We start from the raw sequence: 20,919 nt of genomic DNA, 5'->3' as shown, positions 1-20,919 counted from the left end.
AGTCTGTAAAGACTTCTTTTATTCCATCTATTTCACTAGAAAGGTTTATGATGCTTCAAGGTAGAAACAATCAAGGACCTAGGCCATTACAGCCTCAAAAGCATAAAAAAAACTTGATGCTGATAGCTGTCATATATCAAGGCTGGTATTGGTGGCTCTGTCAATCAATGTGTATGAAATGTCTCCAGTGAAATCACAAAAAATTAGGTACATGGAAGGTGAAAACTGACAAATCATTTTGCTCATTATGCTTATCTCCAGAAATCCTAATTTAATGCTCATATTCAGACAATCATTTTATCCTTTTTATAAGTGTTTTGCCCTTTATTTCTGCCTAGCTCTTAGTGATAATCCAAAGTCCTTCTATAAATTAACCTGATTCAGCTTGACATGAACAAACACGTGGATGCTTGGTGAGGCTGTGGGAATAAGTGGCCCTCATCTGCAGGGTCTTGGCACTAGATCAGATAGATATTCAGGCAATTGAAGTATTTGACAGTCCTGTTACTGTTATTAGGGTGTGCATTCATTATTGCTGTCTGTAACTGAAGTGTGTGTTTGTGTGTGAGACGTACAAACTGGAAGCAGCTGCGGACTGAGGGCTCGATGTTGGAGCCGCCGAAGGAGGCTACCTCTCCGAGCTGCCGGGGGATCTGGATGGAGTCGTGAAGGAGGAGGCCCAGACGACGCTGGTCACAGAAACCGGTGGCACTGGCAACTTGCCTGAACAAGACTGGAAGAGGGAGAGGGGGCAGGCAATGTTGACGTTCTTTAACTCTACTGCAGTTTTATTTGATCTGTGTCACAGATCTGTAGAAGTATTCAGAAGGTAAAAGTGTTTTAAATGTATTTAAAGTTCCAAAGTTCTGCTGTGAAATTTCCCATATTTTGTTATGCATATATTCTATTATTAGATTTTTACCCATCAATCCATATTCATTAACCCGCAAGAACAAAATGAAAACACTAATTCGGTACTTTGTAGAAGCCCCTGCGGCAGCAATTACAACTTCCAGTCTTCTTGGTTATGAAATGAAATTTCCACCCATCGACAAATCAAACAACTAAATTTATGAACATGATGCATCACTTAAAGTGAATGACTTACATCTGTATTTATCCTCCAGGTGAGCCTTGCAGAGTGAGATGATTCCAGTTTTTAATGACAGGGTCCGGATCTTTCCTGTACGACCACTACCACAAAACAACACAACATGTTGTAATATGTTAAATCTCGCTGAAACGATGGAGTGTGTCCGTGTGCGAGTACAGCATCCTACACATACGTGTCATAGACGTTGAGCAGCCAGTTGAGGCACATGTCGACGCACAGAGGGACATTGACCAGGTGGGAGTGGCTCTGCTCCAGCCGCTGGTACAGACTGGTCAGACAGGTAACCAGCTGGGAGATGTCTAGCAGCTGCTCATTCTGCTTCAGATTGTGCTGATCAAAAACCTCACACACCATCGGCATGCTCAGCAGGTCCACTACAGACACAAAGAGAGGAGGACAGTGACTACTTAGAAACACACATTTGAGGGCATAGTGTGTCTTCCTGCTGGGCTCAGACTGTCCTTCAGACACACCCACTGATTCACCCATCCATGTTCACTGTATCCTTGAGTTCAATCCTGTTCACAGACAGCACCAGGCAGGCAACTGCACATCAAATAAAGGCAAAAATAATGGCTGAAATCTGCAAATGAGCAAACTATATTTGATGAAAGCTGCAGAATAGAAAACATCATTTGAGACAGAGTCAGACTATACCATCTAGAAGCTGCCAGTGGAATTTCTCATGTGATGTCCTGCAAGTTTGCTGACTCACAACTGTCAACTTTGATTTTTGTCATATTAGCTGTTAGCCCCCTCTCTCTTCAAAGAACACACACCTGGGCGAGAGATGCACACAAAAGACATTGATTCCCACTCTAAGTAGAAATTTGAACAACTATTCAAACATTTAAAAAAAAGTGGATATGATTGTGACTGATGGATTCAATGACATTCCAGAAATGCATTGTATGTGTGATTCACTGCCTGCCCTAGTTCCCAAAGGAAACTAGGCTACTGTTGTTCTTAAAGCAAGATGGAGTAACCTAAAAAAAACTATGGAGAATAACAGTAAGTTAAAAGGTTGATGAGTTTGGAAAAAGCATGAATCTTCCAGTGATGTCAGTTTGTCACGAGGTTTCTAATGTTATCACCCCATCAAAGTTTCTTTATCAGTTATCACACCTTAAATTAGGCATCAGTAGGGCCAAGCTGCACCCACTAGAAGGCCAGAAGGTTTATATCATCGGTGCTACTGTAGTGGTTATGACAATGTATGAAGAGCAATGCTTGTGTGTGGAGGAGGGTGTTGTGGATGGGTGGACAACATAAACACTGAAACAGGAGACAGCTGCTTCTTTCCTGTATCAAACTGCTACAATGTTGCTACTTTAATAAGTCCATATTTTAACCCAAGCCATGGTCAGAAAACCTGGCCACGGAGTTCTTGTGTCTAATCCTTGTACACAAAACAATCAGCTAAGTAATCATTATTCAATATTGTAAAGTATGAAGACTGTCCTAGCACAGAATAAAAGAAGGAAAGATGAGACTGAAGGTGGCTTTATCAGGGTTAATCACCAAATCTGTTCGCTTTTATTTTCAGAACACCTCAGCAGCATAAATAGAGCTTCCCTGATATATGGCTGCAAACAGCTATACGCCTTAAAAAATATCACACATATAACAGCTTGTGGGCGGCTCACGCTCTCTACAGATCCACCAGTGAGAGACAAGAGAGATGAGTAAACACACATATGGACACACACGAGGGCTGTGAGAGCAGAGAGGCAAAGATGGCAGACGCCGAGAGAAGGAAAGAAGAATGGAAAAAGAATCCCCAAAGGAGGAAGTGAAAAGGAGACGACAAAAAGGAAGAACGACAGGACAAACGAGGTGAATTAAAAAGGGAGATGGGGTTGGACGAAAAGAAAGAACAAAGGATAAGTGTGGGAGGACTGAGGCACAATGAGAGGAGCACTTTGAAAGGAGTGTACTTAAAGCAAGAGATAAACCCCCTATGTGACACACATACAGGAGAGGAATAAACGCTATATATAGGAGATATAGAGTACTTACAGCAGAGAGCCTTCTGCAGGCGTCTGAGCTTCATGGCTGTTCGGTAGGCTGAGAATCGGACATTGTTCAGGTCAGCTAAAGAAAGAAAGCAAGAACAAAGATGAAACTGAGTGAGCGACGAAGAGGGGGGAGACCGTGGTGAGTCTCGCTTCTGCTAACCCGCTGGCTCAACTGAACCCCATAACATCTTCACTTCATCCTGAAAGTCATTCAGCAATGTAATGTAATATGAAGCTACGCTGCAAAACCCTTTCACAGTCAAGCAATTCATGAATTTATGAGAAGACATGGACTAGAGTTCCATTCAAAGAGAGAAAGTGTGTGTGAAAACATGGTTCTTACCCAGAGATTGGTAGAGCTCGGCCATCTTGGGATGGTCCCAGCATGTTGTCTGGGTCTGGTGGCTGGAAGGAGACAGTCAGAATGGTCAGGTGCCAAGTTCATCAAAAAGAACCTGTGTGTATTCTAGAAGAACACTAAGGACAGGCCTCCCTTAAACCCTCATGAAAAAAATCGGCCTCAGCTTTTATTAAATTTCTTGGCTTGCTGTATGTCATAAAATATGGATGATTTGGCAACGGTATGTGCAAAGCTGGCAACTGAAAAATAATGAGCTGTGTGGGTTGTACCTATAGCAGCCATATCAGATAGTGATTAAAAAAAAAAAAACTTATCACATTTTAAAACAACCTTATGTGCAAAATGCAATTCCCTGCAGTTCCCTGACAGAAAGTCTACTGCCAAGCTAATAGCTGTACTCAGACAATATCCTTACAATAATAATGCTAATGTGTGGCAGGTGTAATATTAATTTAGTTTAGCATGTTAGCATGGTGATGAGAAGATATCAAAATTATAGCAATTCGTCTTGAGGAGAGGATGAATACTGTACTTGTTCCAAATAATTTCATGACAACCCAGCCAATATTAGACATTTAATTTGAACTAAAACACACAAATGCCTCATGGTTGGCTGTAAAGTGTTTTATACCCTCCCGATTTCTGTCTACTTAAGAGATCTCCATTAAAAGTGGAAGCATTGCTGGTGTGAAATGCTGCCTCGAACTGCTGAATCATTCCACAATTAAAAACCAACAATCTCTTTAATGTTTTTTCACTGTACTTATTTGACACACACTGAAAGCTCAGTGTAAATGTATGGATCGAAAAGGCAGAAATATGCTACGACTGAATGAAACGAATAGTTAAATATAGCTGATTCAGAATTTCCATTATAGGCTGATTAGTTTCTAAGATGCTAAAAAGCTATTTATGTAATCAGTCACTGTCAACATTAAAAACAGGAGGAATCAAAGATGAATATTTTACATTTAGCAGGGAGGTAAATACAGCCAGGGACTATGCCAACCTAAAACCAAACAAAATAGATAGAAAGTCATTTAGGGTGACACTGAGATGAATCTTAGTCACTAATGAATTAGATCAGCTTTCCCAAAATCCTTCACTAGGACATTAATCCTGTTGTTTGTGCATTTCTCCCCTCCATCTCATAATCTTAGAAAATAACAACTCTCTATGGCACAAATCCACACAGGCTCCATCCTCCCTGCATCACAGACAGAGGAAGAAAGAAAGCAAGAAAAGAGACAGAGGGAGAAAGAGAGACAGACAGCTGCTGTGTCATTCTCCCCTCACACATTCTCTCCTCGTGACTGCTGCTCACCACTCACAGGAGACTCGGCTGTGTAATTGTGTGTGTTGGACACAAGCAGATTGGGTGCACAAGTGAAAAGGGAGTCTTTGTGCAGGATTTGTGCCTCCAGAGCAGGAATGAGGGATACCAGCATAAACCATGATGGTTTACTTGAGCTCTTGCTGATTTTTGCTCAGCGTTTTCAGTATCAATACTGTATTATGCATTAGTCTACTATGTGTCAGCGCTAATTCACCAAGTTAACCTCTTTGTGACTCGTTGCACTTGCTGAAATGAAGCAACTGTGTCGACTGGGTTTCTAAACGACACCAAGAAAAACTGGGTTGCCAGAGGAAATGAGACAGGCCTAAAGAATTCAGAAAAAACTACAAGAAATGGACAAAAACAAACTGTGTTTACTTTTATACTGAAAGCGAAATGAACCTACTTCAGGGTCAGACACATGATTGATGTATAATATGTCAATGCAATATGTCTTTGCTTCCATACTTCCAGGATGCCAACACATTCTTCGGAGCTGACATGTTATTTTTCCGTAATTCTGTTAAGATTCAATTTTCTTCTTTACTGCCACACAAATACACCAAACCAGTAAGAGTGAGAGGAGCTCCAGAGTGGCATTACATTCTTGGTATAAACTGGTAAGTGTAGATACAGAAGCTGATTAAATAAAATCATTACTCACTACTGCTTATTTGCTACCTTATTACATATAAATATGGTGTCAGTATTTGCTGCAGTTGCACAAAAGCCAACTCTCACCATATGTCCTCCCTGCGCTTCCTGTTCAATCGCAGCTGAATGTGATGATCTGAGCTCTAATTTGCATTTTATGGCATCCTTAACACCCACTTTGAATTGAAATGTCATCCACAAATCATTAAAACTCTACTTATATTAAATGGCAGCAAAAACTAATGATGTTACTGTAAAGCAAAGAGCTGATTTTCCTGCTCATTAGTTCCACTTAGCTGCTGTGGAAATAATTGTGATAGTATGATAAGAAATCACGATGGCTAATTTCATCTGTATTAATATTAACCTGCATCCACTTCTGCAATAAAGTGACGGTACAGTGGTGTCAGACTCTACTGTAAATGTGATTCTAATGTGCCATCTGAACGTATCCATGAAACTAAAGAAGGCAACATCGTCCCAGTGAGATTTTGTTCTGTTCAAAGCACATCAAATATTTGAAAAGACCTTCGCAGTAGACGGAGAACGGTGGAACCTCAAGAAACGGCTTCTAGCTCCTTCCACTTTCTATGACAGATGGTTAATAAATAGACATTTGGCGCACTGCAATCCCGGAAATGAGAGTGGTTTCTTATTTAAGATTATGTGTCAATCAGTTTGTGTGTGACGATTCATCATTAAGGTAAATACAGGACAGCTGAATGTCTATTCAGTGGCAGTTAGAATGAAATACAAGAGTAATTTTGTCGCTGATATGATGGTGAAAATGAGATGAGATGTGCAGATAGAGAAAAATGATTCAGCCACAATAATGATATTCCTATGTCTGTAGGAGCTAAAAGTGGACACAGACTTCCGTTTCTCCAGTACAGGTGAGGATAGATGTATGAACTTGTTGTGAATTATTGGGGGAAAAAAAACAAAGAAGCTGGCACAGAAAATAAAGCAGCTAAAAAAATAGCAGAACTGTTTAAAACACAGTACTGCTGAGCGTTGTTTTCTGCCTTTCTGGCCTGAGAAGTGTTGGTGGACCAATCCGACCCTGCCCAGCTTGGTGAAAGCACACATGTCGAGTTGGTCACATACAAGCGCACCTGCAGTTAACCTCTGTCTGAAAAGCACGGATAAATAATAATCCATATGCTCTTTTTTTCCTCTGCATTGCCCTTGTTTTTCTCTCTCTTGCCTCTCTGCCTCTCTCCCACGTTCCCACTCCAGATAATGAGGAGAGGGGTCCCATGGTGAAGAGCTACTTAAAAATCCTCTAAGCTCAGAGTCTGTGCAAACAGTAGCTCAGTCACTCGCTCTGAGCCACTCGGACAAATGCTTCTAATAACCGTGCAGCATCAAACACATGGCTGCCTTCATCCACAATACTGAAGCAGCTCGGAGATGTACAGTAGTCATCTGACTGACAAGTCTGGAGGTTCAGGTCTCTAAATCAGCCAAGAAAATCTGTCAGGGCCTCCTTCAGTAAGGAAACTGTTTATATCAGCTGCTATGAAGCAAATAACAGCAACAAAGAGAACTGCTATTTTCACATAAAATAAGACGATCGCAGTCCCAGATTCCCAAGCCAGGGGTCACAGAACAATACATCACCCAGTGAAAGGAGAGACTGACAATACATACTGTACGTAGCTGGTGTGCATCGTAATGATCTGAATTCTTCAAAAAATATCTGTTACTCTGGAATAAGTACCCTGAAGAGGCACAAAATCCAAAATGTAAAGGTGTTAAAGGTGTATTTCTTTGAGTATATCACCTTGTAAAGTTTTACACCATGCTATTTGTTTTAACATCATTTGAGTAGTGCTAGTGGAAAGGCCCCATTAGACATAGACTTTATGTCAGATAAACGTAACTTGGTCAAAAAGGAAAAGCATGTACAGTAATGCTGGAAGTTAAGGGACTCCACTGAGTTGTTTAATGCCAACAGATATTTAGACAGACTAACCTAATTTGTCAGAGGTGACGATTGCCATGATGAAGAGCAGGACTACTCACCATGCTGGCAGTGATGCAATGCGCTGCTAGATTACATTAATCACTACACTATTAGCTTTTTGCTCATTCAATGCATTTTGTTTTGATCAGTTATTGTCCTGTGGCTGTGAAGGACATGGTGGTTCTCTCGGGGAATGGGACAGTACATGTCTCCACCGAGCCTCGTTTTTAAACCACAGCAGCGTGTGTGTTATCTGACTGCATCAGCTGACATCACTGGTGAAGTGAAGTCATTAGTGGATGGTGAGAGAGATATAAGCTGGACTCTAAATGATGAATAAATGAATTCTGTAATCCCCCTGAATGAAACAAAACAGAACCAGAACTGAGTCCTTTGAGCCTGCAGTGTAATACTGATGTCTCAGAGCTGCACTCTGTGGAGGGGGCGCTGGCCAAAAAACAATTGATCAGCTGAAAGGGATCAATATCGCATTGCATTACATTCCACTGATGCATTAACTTTAAACCTCAGATTCTCTGGCCCTGTCTTTGCCACACTACCCACCTGTCCTCAGCACCTTACCTATCTCCACCGCCCACTGCAGCCTCAGCCTCACAGAGCTGCTTGTTTGGAAGAGGAGGGATACTGTGTCTTTTTTCCTAACATTAGCACACAGAATCACCTAAAACACACAAACGCAATATCTTCCCATATGGCTACAAAATCCCAAACAGTGGCCCTTTATACCTCCAACTAGATGTCCCAGTGGAACTAATGAACAACAAAAAAACCACAAACACAACAATCACTTACCAGCGCTGGCCTGCTGGAACCAAGCATCTCTGGTACAGACTCTTTTTTTATGCTCTTTGAAAACTGACACAGTCTCCATAGAAAATGCATCATGGCCCCAGGACAAGCTAAAGTGTTGATAATGCATCGCTAAGTGTCAAAACACAGGCCGCACAGCAGCCAGGGATTTACTGCCCTGTTTAAGGTGATCTGATTGAAGCTGACAGGTGGGGGGGGGGGCATTCACATCCCCTCTTCCACAATTTACCAACGTGACCGGAGAGAGAGACCATTAATGGGTTAAACTGAGTCTCTTATTGAGATCAACTGGCTGAAGAAACCATAAACAGAATTCCATTTATATTTTTTTTTTCCTTCAACAATGTGTTTTTTTTGTGTGTGGCTATTGCAGTGATGTGACTAACACTCCAGAAAGAACTGTAATAAGAATATGAGTTGTAATTGAAACTCACCACAAAAGTAAAAACAAAAAAGCAGCATAATTGTTAATGGTCTGCATGACAAACGACATAAGTTTTCACAATGAAAAACTATGATTCAGAATTGCCTTGGGTCACGTTTTTTATTTAGGTTTCTGGCTGATAGTTGCACAAAACTCAACATGTCTGAACATCAACTTGGCATATATTAAATATTGGACATTTTTTTACACAGAACAAATGATTAGCTGTGAGAATGCCACCAGGATAAAATAATTATCTGCTGCAACGTCAGCTCATCAGTTTCCCTTTGACAGGTCACTAAAGCAGCAGGCTACAATATCTGATCAGTTAAAGGAACAGCTGTTCTGATCAGCCTTTTCACAAAATATTAAGACTTTCCCCTGTTGAGCATAATTGAAAGTGGGACTGAACTGCAGTCATTCTGGCAGACGATAAGACACACTCCTCCACACATGTGAACACACAATGCTACATATATAATAGGCAGCTGAATAGCTTACTGCAGTGGTGACAGATAGGCGTTTTAAATAATGGATTCATACAGAGACACGAGTGTCACTTCTCACTGCAGTCAATTATGGCTCTCGGATGAATGATTAAAGGTGGTTTATGGGCTATGCTGACGTCTTTCTCTGCCTATCATTGAGAGTGAGCTGCAACTGAATCTTTCCTGCACACCAGGCATCTGAATGAGCTCAGACAATGGCCTTTAGGGATATGATGTGAACAAGGGAAAAAGGCCACATTCCTCAGCAGGATATTAGAGGACGCTGATTGGAAAAGAGAACCAAAAATACTGACAAAACTAGATGAATTACACCGAGCTAAAAGATAACTATAATTACTGTAGTTGCAGTTCAGGCTCCGGGCAATTACAATCAGAAATAAAATAGTATACTCCGTTAAACTCCAGGCCTCAGCTTTAATTTGAATAGGTTTGCATCAACATAGAATAAATGGTGTTAAGATTAACTGGATGCTTGACTGCTACATGTTTTCTGTTCTGTGTTGATTCAGGGTTAGTTCATGCACATGGTGACTTGCTGTTAATCTAAGGAGTAAAAAGATGACCACACAAGTGAAGAAAAATGAGGGTCAAAAACATTTTTAAATGAATAAAACAGATATCAAAGGTAGTTTGCTAAGAGGAAACTTCTGGGCATGGCGAAGAAAACCCCTTTCTGACTGCACAACAACTCGAGAATGCTCTCCAGGATGTAGGCGAACGTGTTTCCTCATCAACAATAAAGAGAAGGCTTCCTGACCATACCCTCAGAGGATTCACCGCAACCTAAGCCTGGAAAACAGGACAGGTTGCAGCTCACAAAAACAAAAGGCAACTGGCAGAGTGATGCAAAAAAAGTCCTGTTCATAGAAAGTTAAATCACCCTCTGTCAAAGTGATGCAAAGAACAAAGTGTGGAGAAAAGGAAACGGCCTATGACCCTAAGAATACCACCCCGTCTGTCAAACACGGCCCTGGCAGGGCATGTAGAGTATGGCTGCTACACTGGCATTTATTGATTGTGATTGTTCTATTAATAACTGTGTTCTTCATGCTCAGATTCAGCCAAATGCATCAAAACTCACTGGACAACATTTCATCTATATAACATCATTTACCCACTGCCCATTGAACAATCTAATGCAGAGTACATTTTAATCTTTTATCTTAAAACAACTTCACAGAATTAATTTTACTCCTACTCTTTCTACCCCTGTCTTCGAAAGGCTTGTTTTGTCTGGCCAGCACTATAAAACCAAAACCTTAATATAACGACAAAACCTAGAAAAGCTGAAAAATCCTCATGTATAAGAAGCAACACTAAGATGAATAATTTATCAAACTTCTTCACTAATTAAAGCCCCCCTCAAGTCAAAAATGTGTTTTGCGCTTTGTTTTCTGATTTATGTTTTGAGCTTTGTTGCTCAGACTGATGTATGTGCAGAGTTTACCACCTGGACATCACAGCTACTTTGGAACCAATCAGAACTCAGAATAGTATGATGTAGAAATCTGAAATCTCCAGATGACATACATTGGGAATAGACTTTTTAGCTAAAGAGAAGAAATCTTGGCTCCAGAAGTGAAACATCTGTGAGCATGTTTCTATATTAATATACTCTGGTTTTAGAAATCATTGGGAATAAATCCACATAATTTTAAGAATAATTTAACAAGTTGGCTGGAAGATTTTGTGGAAAACACATGCCAGACCATAAACACAATTCAAAACAAAATATTTGTATATGTGGTAAATCATGTTCCTTAATTTTCTCTCGACTGATGAAATCGACCAACTGTCTAATTGTTTCAGGGGTAAACTGGGAACGTTTGGAGATTGGACTGTGGAGCAGGACTGTGGAGCAGGCAAAACAGGTAATTTGAAATAAGCAGGTGCAGCGGTAATGAAAACAATCGCTAAATAGAGTCCTATGTTGTATGATTTGACGTCTCACAATCACAGCCACACGTGCTGCATTAGTTGTGCTTCAACATCAGCAGGATCTGAATGGGCAGTAAAAATGATGGGTTCCTCACAGTTTACTTTGTGACCTTTGGCAATTTTTTTTTCATTCACAGCCTCTGCTTGCTGTAATAATCACTGTGAAATTGCATAAAAGGAGGAAGAAAAAATTTCTCTTGATGCCTTTGGCTTCGGGAGGTTAAAACTGCTGGTAAATATAAATGATTATAGACAACACTGGGAACAACTGTTCCCTCATGAAACAGCTCATTGGCTATTTTATCAACCATTTAAAGCTGTGAAATCTAATCTATTATCTCCATCTTCTTCACCAATACAGTCAGATGGTATGACTGAGGATTATCTTCCCCAGCTTCACTCCAGACTACATGCTTCATTAGTTTAAATATCTACATGCACGAAACGCTTTTTTATCATATTAATATATAACCTGCGGCCGATGGAGGCAGAGAAAATGATTCTGAGTAAGAGTACATGAATAGTAATAATTGATTACTAATTAGATCTAGATAGTGGTGTAAAAAAAACATTTTCATACAGTGATGGGGCACAACCATAAGAAAAAAGAAGCAGCTTTTCTCTTGTTTCTGAAGTGGCCAGTGTTCTTTTTTTTTTTTTTTTACATTTTGAGCCCTGAGCTGCAGCATCCTGCTGGACTAATTGTCCCCCCAGGACTAAGGAAGATGGTGATTAAGTGTCATCTAAAAACATCTGACAGCTGCTGGTCAAAATCGCTCTCTCATGGCTGGACATTTGAAGACATTTTGAATCCATTTCTTCCTGATTCAATAACTGCATCAGGTTTATTCTCAGACATACACATTTTCATTATTATGTCTTATTGCTGCAATTATCTTAAGCCTGATTCATTAATTGTTACAAGCTCAATCATGACACCTGAAAAGCAAAGGCCTGCAGCTCATATAGGCTCTAAGTTTCCTTCGTCACCCCCTCTGAAAGCAAACATTTACCCCTAAAACCAGAAGCTGAAATAGAGCCTGATAATCATCTACAGCAAATACAAAGGCAGCACACACACACACACACACACACACACACACATACACACACAAGCCCAAATAATCATGCCTGAGCATGCCAGCACCACTATCCTGCAACTGGAGTTGGATCTGTGTGTGTGTTGAAGCTTTTTATCCATCAGCTGTATTTAGTCAATCAGTCACACACACACACACACACACACACACACACACACACAGACACACACACACACCTGCAATCACATTCGTGCCAAAAATCTGCACCAGCCAGCCCGCATCCTCTGCTCTCATTTCAACTCCTGAGCACACACGCACGCACAGGCACGCGCGCGCGCACACACACACACACACACACACACACACACACACACACACACACACACACACAGGACGACCCGATCTCACTTCACTGCCAAAAACTGATCAACAGAAGATGGGGGCCTAAATCCTAAGAATTGTTTCCCCGTGGAAAACAGACCAACATATCATATCAAAATCAGAAGGTGTGTGCACACCTCTGAGCGCGCGCGCGCACACACACACGCAGTGTGCAAAAACGCACTGATCCAGATACGGGCTGTTTTGCGGGCACGGTGGTAATTAGTCCAGGTTCGTTTGTGACTGTTCAGGAATGCAACATACTGATACGTTTGTGCTGTGCTCGGCAGGGCTCATTTTTCTCACAAAAGCTCGCCAAGCTCGCGTAAACACAAATTACGGGCACATATACGCAGGAACCACCGATCTCCATTTACACTGTTTGCTTTAAAGCATTTCGTGTCCCCCTTTCTGCTCCAACATGGCAGCAAATAGGCAGCAGGGAAACACACTGAAAGGATTGAGAATTGAGAAATGCACGGTTCGGTTATCCAGAAGGGACAGCGGGTCGCAGAGGCTCACTGACCGCACACCTCGCCTGGTTCCCCGGCAACAACCATGACCAACAGCCGCTGTGAGAGAGGACTGGTTAGATTTAATGGCTAAAAAAATACAACAGTTTTCTGTCCTGTTCTCGTTGTGATGCGCTGTGGGCTCCATCCCCGTCACTGCACATATATATTGTAAACTTATAGTTGAATATCTCACTGGTACAGAATGTATTTGTACAAGCTCGGCGACATTCATCCGAGATGCATCTGGACCAGACTTGCAGAAATGGGTTAACAGCATAGAAGCTGCGTGAAAAATGTCTCCCTGTGTCTAAAATGAAATGCGAATGTGGATTTATCCAGTTTTGGACATTCCCACGCCTTTAGCGCATATTCCGGACTAAGGTGAAAGAATGTGTGTATCTGCGGAGTGTGTGTGGGGGGGATCTGTGCTTGTTATAAAAACCCCCGGCCAATGTGTTGTCTGTGTGTACTGGTTTTACTGCATTACGACCAGGACAATTACCATCACCGTTAGGCTATTCATCATCACCATAAACAGTCCCCTAACCCAATACTCACTTCCGAAACTGCTCCCGCATCGCCGGGCGATCAACCCCTTCCCAGTGCGCCGAAAACGAACCGATTCCCGAGCAAAACCGAGGCAAGATCCCGAGCCCCTCCGCGGTCTGATCACGCGTCCTCAGCCACCGGAGAGAGGCGTCCAAGTTTACCGTGTGTGTCCTACGCGTGTGTACGTGTGCGTCGGTGTGTGTTCCTCTCTGCAAGCGGCAGCGGTGTGTTGCAGAGGCTGACTGGCCACCGAGACACGGGGGTCGTTCTGCCGGAATACAACCATCACCACTTCCGCTTGACGCTTCCAAGTAAAAGCAAAGATGCTGAGCGCTTTAATAAACAATGTGGCTGAGAAGAACATAAGCTCAGCAGAACCCTAGAGAAAATATATTAGAAGCCTTTCCTTCGGATGGTTGGAAGAGTCTGTGAAGACTCTGGAAACACTGTCGGAACAACAGGAAGTGTTGTCAAACAACCTGTGCAGGTGTTACACCGTCATTACCAAGATGCTACCATGAGGTATACATGAATGTACCAACACATACCCTCCATAAAGCAGGCAAATGAAATAAAGTCCACCAGTTAGACAGGGGTTCAATAGATATGACAATTTATACAACTATATTACAACATATTACATATTCAAAGCAACGCGCTTTAAGGGTCACAGGGCCCCTAGGTGCCTGTAGATGGTTATATAAGTCGAAGTTTATTCGCTACATCAAATGAACTAAAATCGTTGATGCCTTTATTTTGAAATTTGACTAGGGATTTCCGGGCTTGTTCTGACTTTCCCTGAGAAACTTGACGCAGCTCAGTTAGACGAGGCGGAGCTGAGACTCCCTGCCTCCCTTCCCCCCATCCCGCTGTTTCTGAAAGCAAAGGAGCCTCGACACCATCTGAGGAGGTTTTTCACCTCCCTGACGATAAAGTGAGAATAAAGCTCTTTGCTTTTTAAGGCTCACAGATTTCCACATTCAAAGCCAGGGAGAGAAAGAGACAGCAAGGAAGAAAGATGGGAAAATAGGCAAAGACAAAGAGGCAAAGGAGTGGGTGAGGGAGAGAAAAGGCGCTTTTAGGTTTTGCATGGCAAAGGAAAGAGGGGGAGGACTGGGGGCAGGGGGGTCTAATTTATAGGCAAGTCTCAACTTTTATTTTATCTCCTTGCACAACACTATGTCTTTATACCTGCTTTATACCTGAGTGTGTGCAGGTTTGTCTGTATCATAGAGGTTCAGATGGAGAAAACAGGGTTCGCCCTATCAAACAATTCACATAGCTTCCAAGGAGGTTGTCGATTTGAGTTTTCCACCTGAGAGGCAAATCAGACACACCCTCCCTGCACAGGGCTGTGTGTGTGTGTGTGTGTGTGTGGGTGTGTGTGTGGTAGCGAGGGGGTGGGGGGCGGGGTCAAAGTGGATGTTGCAGGTTTGTGGAAATCTTCTCCAGGAGCAGACAAGTGATCATGCATGAGAAGAAGTTGGTCGGACACAAGTTATGTTGTTGGACTGTGCTATAGATGTGTGAGTGTGTGTTTGGGTGCAGGAGACAAGGTGTGAGTGTGTTACAGACTGTACAATCTATAAAACAGTCACTACTGTAGGTCTGGGCTTATTATGGTTTGGGCTCCTCAGTTACAAAGAGCCAATGACAACTGATCATATTAACGTGTTCCTAACTTTCAAAGGCTTTTGTGACCCTGGCTCACAGAACGTGTCGACAGCAACGCAACGACTTTCCTTTCTAAATTGTTAGGGTTCCTTCTGAAGTGTTGGAGCGAGCCTCATTCTTCTACCCAATAGAAAAGACCACAGACAGGAGTGGGAGCTCGCAGTTGTCAGTCAGTATGTGAACATGGTCTTGGTCTACTGCTCCACTTAAGCTGAGGCATCAAGCTCACATGGGTGGGAGGAACGACGCTTGCTTTCAAGTGTTCCATTGTGTATTTTCAAAGATTTAATAGAGGGAAATAAGTAATTTATTGATTACAAAAATCACAGTCAAGTGAAGTGACAAAACAAAGATTAGCTGCAGCCCCAATCTGTGAAGTAACTAGTAATCATGGCTGTCAGATAAATCGACTTTAATGGAGTAAAAGACACAAATTCTGCCTCTGTAATGAAATGGAGTACAAGTATAAATTAGTATAAAATGAACTGTGTATGATATAGTGTGTGTTGTATACAGTGAAGGATTCGTATATGTGTGCGGGCAGGTGTGTGTGAGTGTGTGTGGTCAGCTGGCACTCACAGCGTCTCGGTCATCAGGCCAGGTCCAGCTTCCTCTCTGCATGTGGAGAGAAGAATCTGTCACTTCTCTTTCCCTTCCCTCCTCCCTCTTTCCCTCTCAGGCGTGTGGTCAGTTAATTCCACGTCCAACGACAAGTTAATTCAAGACACTCGAGATCATCCAAGGTTTGCAGCGCCAGTTAGATGAATGTCTTTCACTCAGAGTTAACACACACACACACCAAGTCACTAGTGGCCACCACACCAGTAAGCCGGGAACATGCTGCTGCAGGTCGGTCACATTAAGGACCGCCCCAAGCTAGTCAGCTTACTAACTGTTAGTGTAGCAGCAGCACAACTGTAGCCAGTGAACAGTCTCTATAACCTCAGTTACACAGCAACACACAACCAAAAGGCTGCAGCTGCAAAATACAACATCAGTTCAAGTACTGAATTGAGCAATTGCACGTTAATGCCACTACATTTACAAAAGGAGAATTTGTTCTTTCTAAAGTTAGTAGATGATGTAGCTTTCTGTTCTCTACATCCCTTGACACTATGTATCTGTTTGCTCCAGCATTTAAATATATTGGTTTGCAACTCCAAAGAACATAAAATATACATGTGTCCAGTTGTGCAGGACAGTTGGTAGTCATATGATTCCATGTGGTCCCAAAAATCCAATAACCACCTAAAGGCCTTTACACACCAAAGTGTAAAAACATTCAACCTGGCAGACCGTCTTGTTAACTTTGTTTCAGCTAAGAAAGTTCTTACAAAGGCAACAAGTATAAGGACAGAGTAATGGAAATATAGTTGTAGAGCTTCGTTATGACGGCAGTCTCAGCAGTTCATTACCTTTAACTGAGTAAAGCTCCTGTGCAATAATATCGTAGCGTCAGACACTTGTTTGTGCACCCTGAAGTGCTGAGGCTGAAGTTGTAAGACTGTGCTTACTACCATGCTAACACATCCCACCTCCAAAACTTCTGCTATCTGCTGAGTAGTAGTAAACAGTCTCCCAGCCTTCACCAGAGCGCTGCAGTGCGATCTGGGACTCAACTGCTCGATAAGCATCTTCAGAGATATAATGAAGTACATAAATCAATATTTTTTTAACAGCTTATCCCTCATTACCACAGTTACAAACCAGAGAAAAACTAACTTATCCTTTCATAGGCCAAATAATAAAACACTACTGACCAGTGCTGTGTCATCATCACAACTGCTTTCCTGTTGGTCTGTTGGTGATTTGTATTATTTATCTAACGTTGTCCAGTGCTGAGAGTAGGGATGGATAGACTGATGCCTAAATGAACTGGGGGATGCATGGATGAGCAAAGTGTACACATATGAAGGACTACATGGACTATTAACTGACAAACAGACGTGAATACTTCCACAGTATTAAGGTAACCAAATATAAATACGTCTTAAATGAATATCAATATCAAAGACTAAAATAACCTCTCTGTTCTGCTGAGCTCCATGATTACCCAAACCTATTACAAACGTAAATTAGCCACACACTAATGTTCCTTCATTACTATCACCACCACACACACACTGTATCCCAGAATAACTGTAGTATTGCCACAAATAACCACAAAAGCACCACCTGAAAATAGTCCCTAACAAATACACAATTTCCTTCTGTTTGAGTAATGTTTGCTAGAAACTACAGTGAACAGCTGCAGATGAAAATTACTGTCCTTTTTATTAAATGCATCAGTATATTTTATATTTATAAAAGATTTATGTCTTCAGTAGGAACCACTGGGCTTGGAGCTAAGAGCCACAGACATGGTAGGAACATATTGGACAGACTACCTCATTGCTTGTTTTCTTTTTATGGAATCTGCTGACATGAAGACCTAACAAGATCAATTTAAGGTATGCAAACCATCTTTTACAGGAGCTCCAGAAACCCACATCTGAGAATACAGGTTCTGATAGAGTCCAGAATCATTTTGCATGGTGGTAACTCTGTTTATGATTTGTGCTATGCAAATAAACTTGCTTTGCCTTAACTTCAGTTGGGCATTTTTTTTCCAGTGGCAATGAAAGCACATTGCACATTTAAGGTTAGTGCACACAAAGTTGCGTTCTGTCCACAGTTTTCACAGAGCCTCGCTACAATTAGTGCTAAGTTAACCTGTCAGGTCATATTTTGTAGCCAGAGTTTGTAAATAGCAGTGATGTGGACATGCAGCCCAGAGGTCAGTACTTACTTGATGTAGTAGGGCACGTTGTTCGGGGAGATGCCCTGCTCGAAGGGGCTCTCTACAGATCCTGCTGAGACAGAGAAACAGGAGTCACAACTGTTCAAACTGTCTGCAGGCTATTAAACCTCTCATACACACAATTTACTGCAGAATCAACATCCTGTAAGGTCTAACAAAAGCATGCCCATGTAGAAAATGTGTATACAGCAGCTACTAAAACATCACATGTAATAAAAAGTTTTCTTCAAAGTAATATGCATGATAATGAAAAACAGCAGAAAAACAAGAAATATTGCTAATTATCTCACTTATTATGCCCACAAGAGTTGGAACACCAGCCATTAAGGCTGGGAATTGTCAGCACAGTTGGAATGCATCTCTAACCAATCAGATCACTTAGCTGAAACTACCCGCTGTATAAGCGTTATTGTGCCTCACGGGTAAAATTTGCCGCAGTTAAAAACCGAACAATGCATCATGGGACAAATGCCAGAACACGTGTGGTGTATATTAACATAGCAGTAAGATATGAAAACATGTATATTCTCACAGTTCCCACATTATCGTCATCATCATCATCATCCTCATCACTGTCATCACCACCATCTGTCCAGCTACATCCATCACAGATTCATGACCTAGCTGGATGGAGGATTTATCAGATATGAGGATAAATGTGACAATGAGCAGGGAATCTCGTCCCCAAATACTTCATTTTATCTACTGTACCAATGACATTGCACCTCCCTCTTTTCCACCATCTTACAAACTTCTTTTGATTCTTTCTTTTCTTTGTCTCTATCTTAAAGTCCACCCCCAGTGGTTTTTCAATTCTAATCACTGCTGTGAATGCAACACCAGATAAAGACCAGATCTTTTGTTATTTGTGGTCTTTACTCTGCAGATGAGCTCAAAATAAAAAAAAAATCATTTTACAGTTTTTGACATAATTAATCTATAATGCTACATGTGAGTTGCTCTGTTGTCATTTTCATTTTAAATGCCAAGTCTTGCTCTAATTTCTATGTTACATCTTTCAACACAGTAACAGTGATAACAATACTAAATGTTAACAAAAAGTTAGATTGTATTATAATTAACTGGCACATTCAGCATTCAGGGTTAGCTCCCTGAGTCTCCAGCTCTAATGATTTTGGAAAGGCTAAAGAAAAATATACCATCCACCAAACTCTTTAGAGACTGAGTATCACTTTTATTAGAGCCCCCATTCAGATGTAAAGCTCAGCAGGGCTTCAGGTTAGGGATGCTGGATGATTACTGTTCGAGGATGCAGGTTCAGAAAGTGTCAGTTATCCATAGAAAATCAAACACATGCAGTAACAATCAACAAAATGGGTAAGTGGGTAAATTTAGCTGTATTTTGAAGAATAGGCTTCCATATGTAAGTGTATCAGTGATGAGAGTCTCAAGACATATTGGGTAAAAAAAAAAAAAAAAAAAAAAAAACAAGTAAGAAACCTATCGATTCACCCTCATAGTCTTCACGAGCAGCCAAATGAGCCAGTCTTTATAAACTCTCTCCCCCTCATCACTGATTCAGTTAGTCATTGACCTGCTGATAGTGGAGTGCTGTATCACTCTCTTGTTAACACGTCACTTATTTAGTGCCAGAGTGAGCTGCTGTCATGGTTTGGAAGCCTCTAACCCACCTACTCTCATTTTCCCCTTCCACACACTCACTGTGCCTCAGAAGTATGTAGGTTTAAGTACACATTTGTATGTATGAGACTTTGTTACTCACTGTGCACAAGGCCAAAGTCTCTGTGAGCGTCCGTCAGCTGCTTCAGATGTTCGCTGATGGAGATCTGACAGAGAGAGACGAAGAAACAAAACATGTTAAGGCCTGAACTGAACTGAAAACTTTCACGCTGCATTCAATGTCAGCAGAAACCTTGGAACAGGAAGAGCACACCATTCCAGATAGTTCCCTAACTACTGACCTAGTAGTCAAATCTGACCTTGTTAAGTTTATGAAGTGACACCAGAAAAAACACTGTGTGTATGGCCTCTTTTAAATGAATGACTACAGTCAACAACAACAACATGAACATGGCATTAGCAATCATTTAGGTAAGAGTTTTCTTCTGAACGTGGATTTGGCTCCTGATGCATTATTTGTCAAATAGCAAAATAAGCTGCATAGATTTCATAAAACTAATATGTTTCAGTTACAGATTAAATCTAGGGGGAAAGTAATGCATTTTTAAATAAAAAATGGAGCAAAACGCTTCTCTCCCAGGAAAAGAAGAAACACAAGAAACATTTCAGCCCCAGTAATAATCTTGTTGAAAATGTGATGATGGGAACACAGCGAGTGATGTTTTTATGTGTCACTGGGAACCATAGCACATGACATACTCTTGCAAAGAAAAAGCAGTAGATACAAAGATGGGCAGACAGAGGGAGAGGAAGGTGCACGGTACGAGGCACAAGACAAGCGTGGACGAGATAATTGAATTTGTAGTGTAGGAATTAGAGAGGCTGCACTGTCCTGTGGGTCTCCTTCAGCTCTGAATGAGCTGTCAATCAAGATGGAGTTGAGATAATTTTCCTAAATCAGCACGGCTCTGTAAGGTGCACAAAGTGCGCTGAGGTACACACACTCTTCTCATGGCTCACAGATTCCCATCTAAACTGTCAACTTTTAGCTTGTCAGTGATCCAGAACTAAATACCCCTTCCGTAGGCTGCTTTTGGTGGCACTGATTTTACAATATCATATAAATTATGTTCAGTTGGTGGCAGGAAAATCATATCCTAATTTTAATGATTGACACCCTTTCACCCTTTATTTGAAGTACTGA

At 41.5% G+C, this 20,919-nt stretch overlaps 1 protein-coding gene across 7 annotated transcripts in view; it reads right to left on the bottom strand.

The window, feature by feature from the left end:
* Positions 1–20,919, bottom strand: part of dmd (dystrophin) — a 216,353-nt gene that overhangs the window by 19,849 nt on the left and 175,585 nt on the right. For 6 of the 7 annotated variants that reach the window (XM_026301384.2, XM_026301380.2, XM_026301383.2 and 3 more), the window contains 8 exons: positions 19,858–19,921; positions 18,102–18,162; positions 15,893–15,928; positions 3,476–3,537; positions 3,134–3,208; positions 1,287–1,488; positions 1,109–1,194; positions 576–733 (listed from right to left, as the gene is read on the bottom strand). In XM_026301384.2, coding sequence (XP_026157169.1) covers positions 576–733; positions 1,109–1,194; positions 1,287–1,488; positions 3,134–3,208; positions 3,476–3,537; positions 15,893–15,928; positions 18,102–18,162; positions 19,858–19,921 — 744 coding nt within the window. Of the gene's footprint in view, positions 1–575; positions 734–1,108; positions 1,195–1,286; positions 1,489–3,133; positions 3,209–3,475; positions 3,538–13,648; positions 13,846–15,892; positions 15,929–18,101; positions 18,163–19,857; positions 19,922–20,919 lie in introns of those variants that run through there. The other variant, XM_026301387.1, reaches the window with a different exon arrangement.

Source organism: Mastacembelus armatus, chromosome 2 (genome assembly GCF_900324485.2).
Source record: "Mastacembelus armatus chromosome 2, fMasArm1.2, whole genome shotgun sequence".
In the NCBI taxonomy this organism is placed as follows: domain Eukaryota; kingdom Metazoa; phylum Chordata; class Actinopteri; order Synbranchiformes; family Mastacembelidae; genus Mastacembelus; species Mastacembelus armatus.
This window is presented reverse-complemented; position numbering and strand designations above follow the sequence as displayed.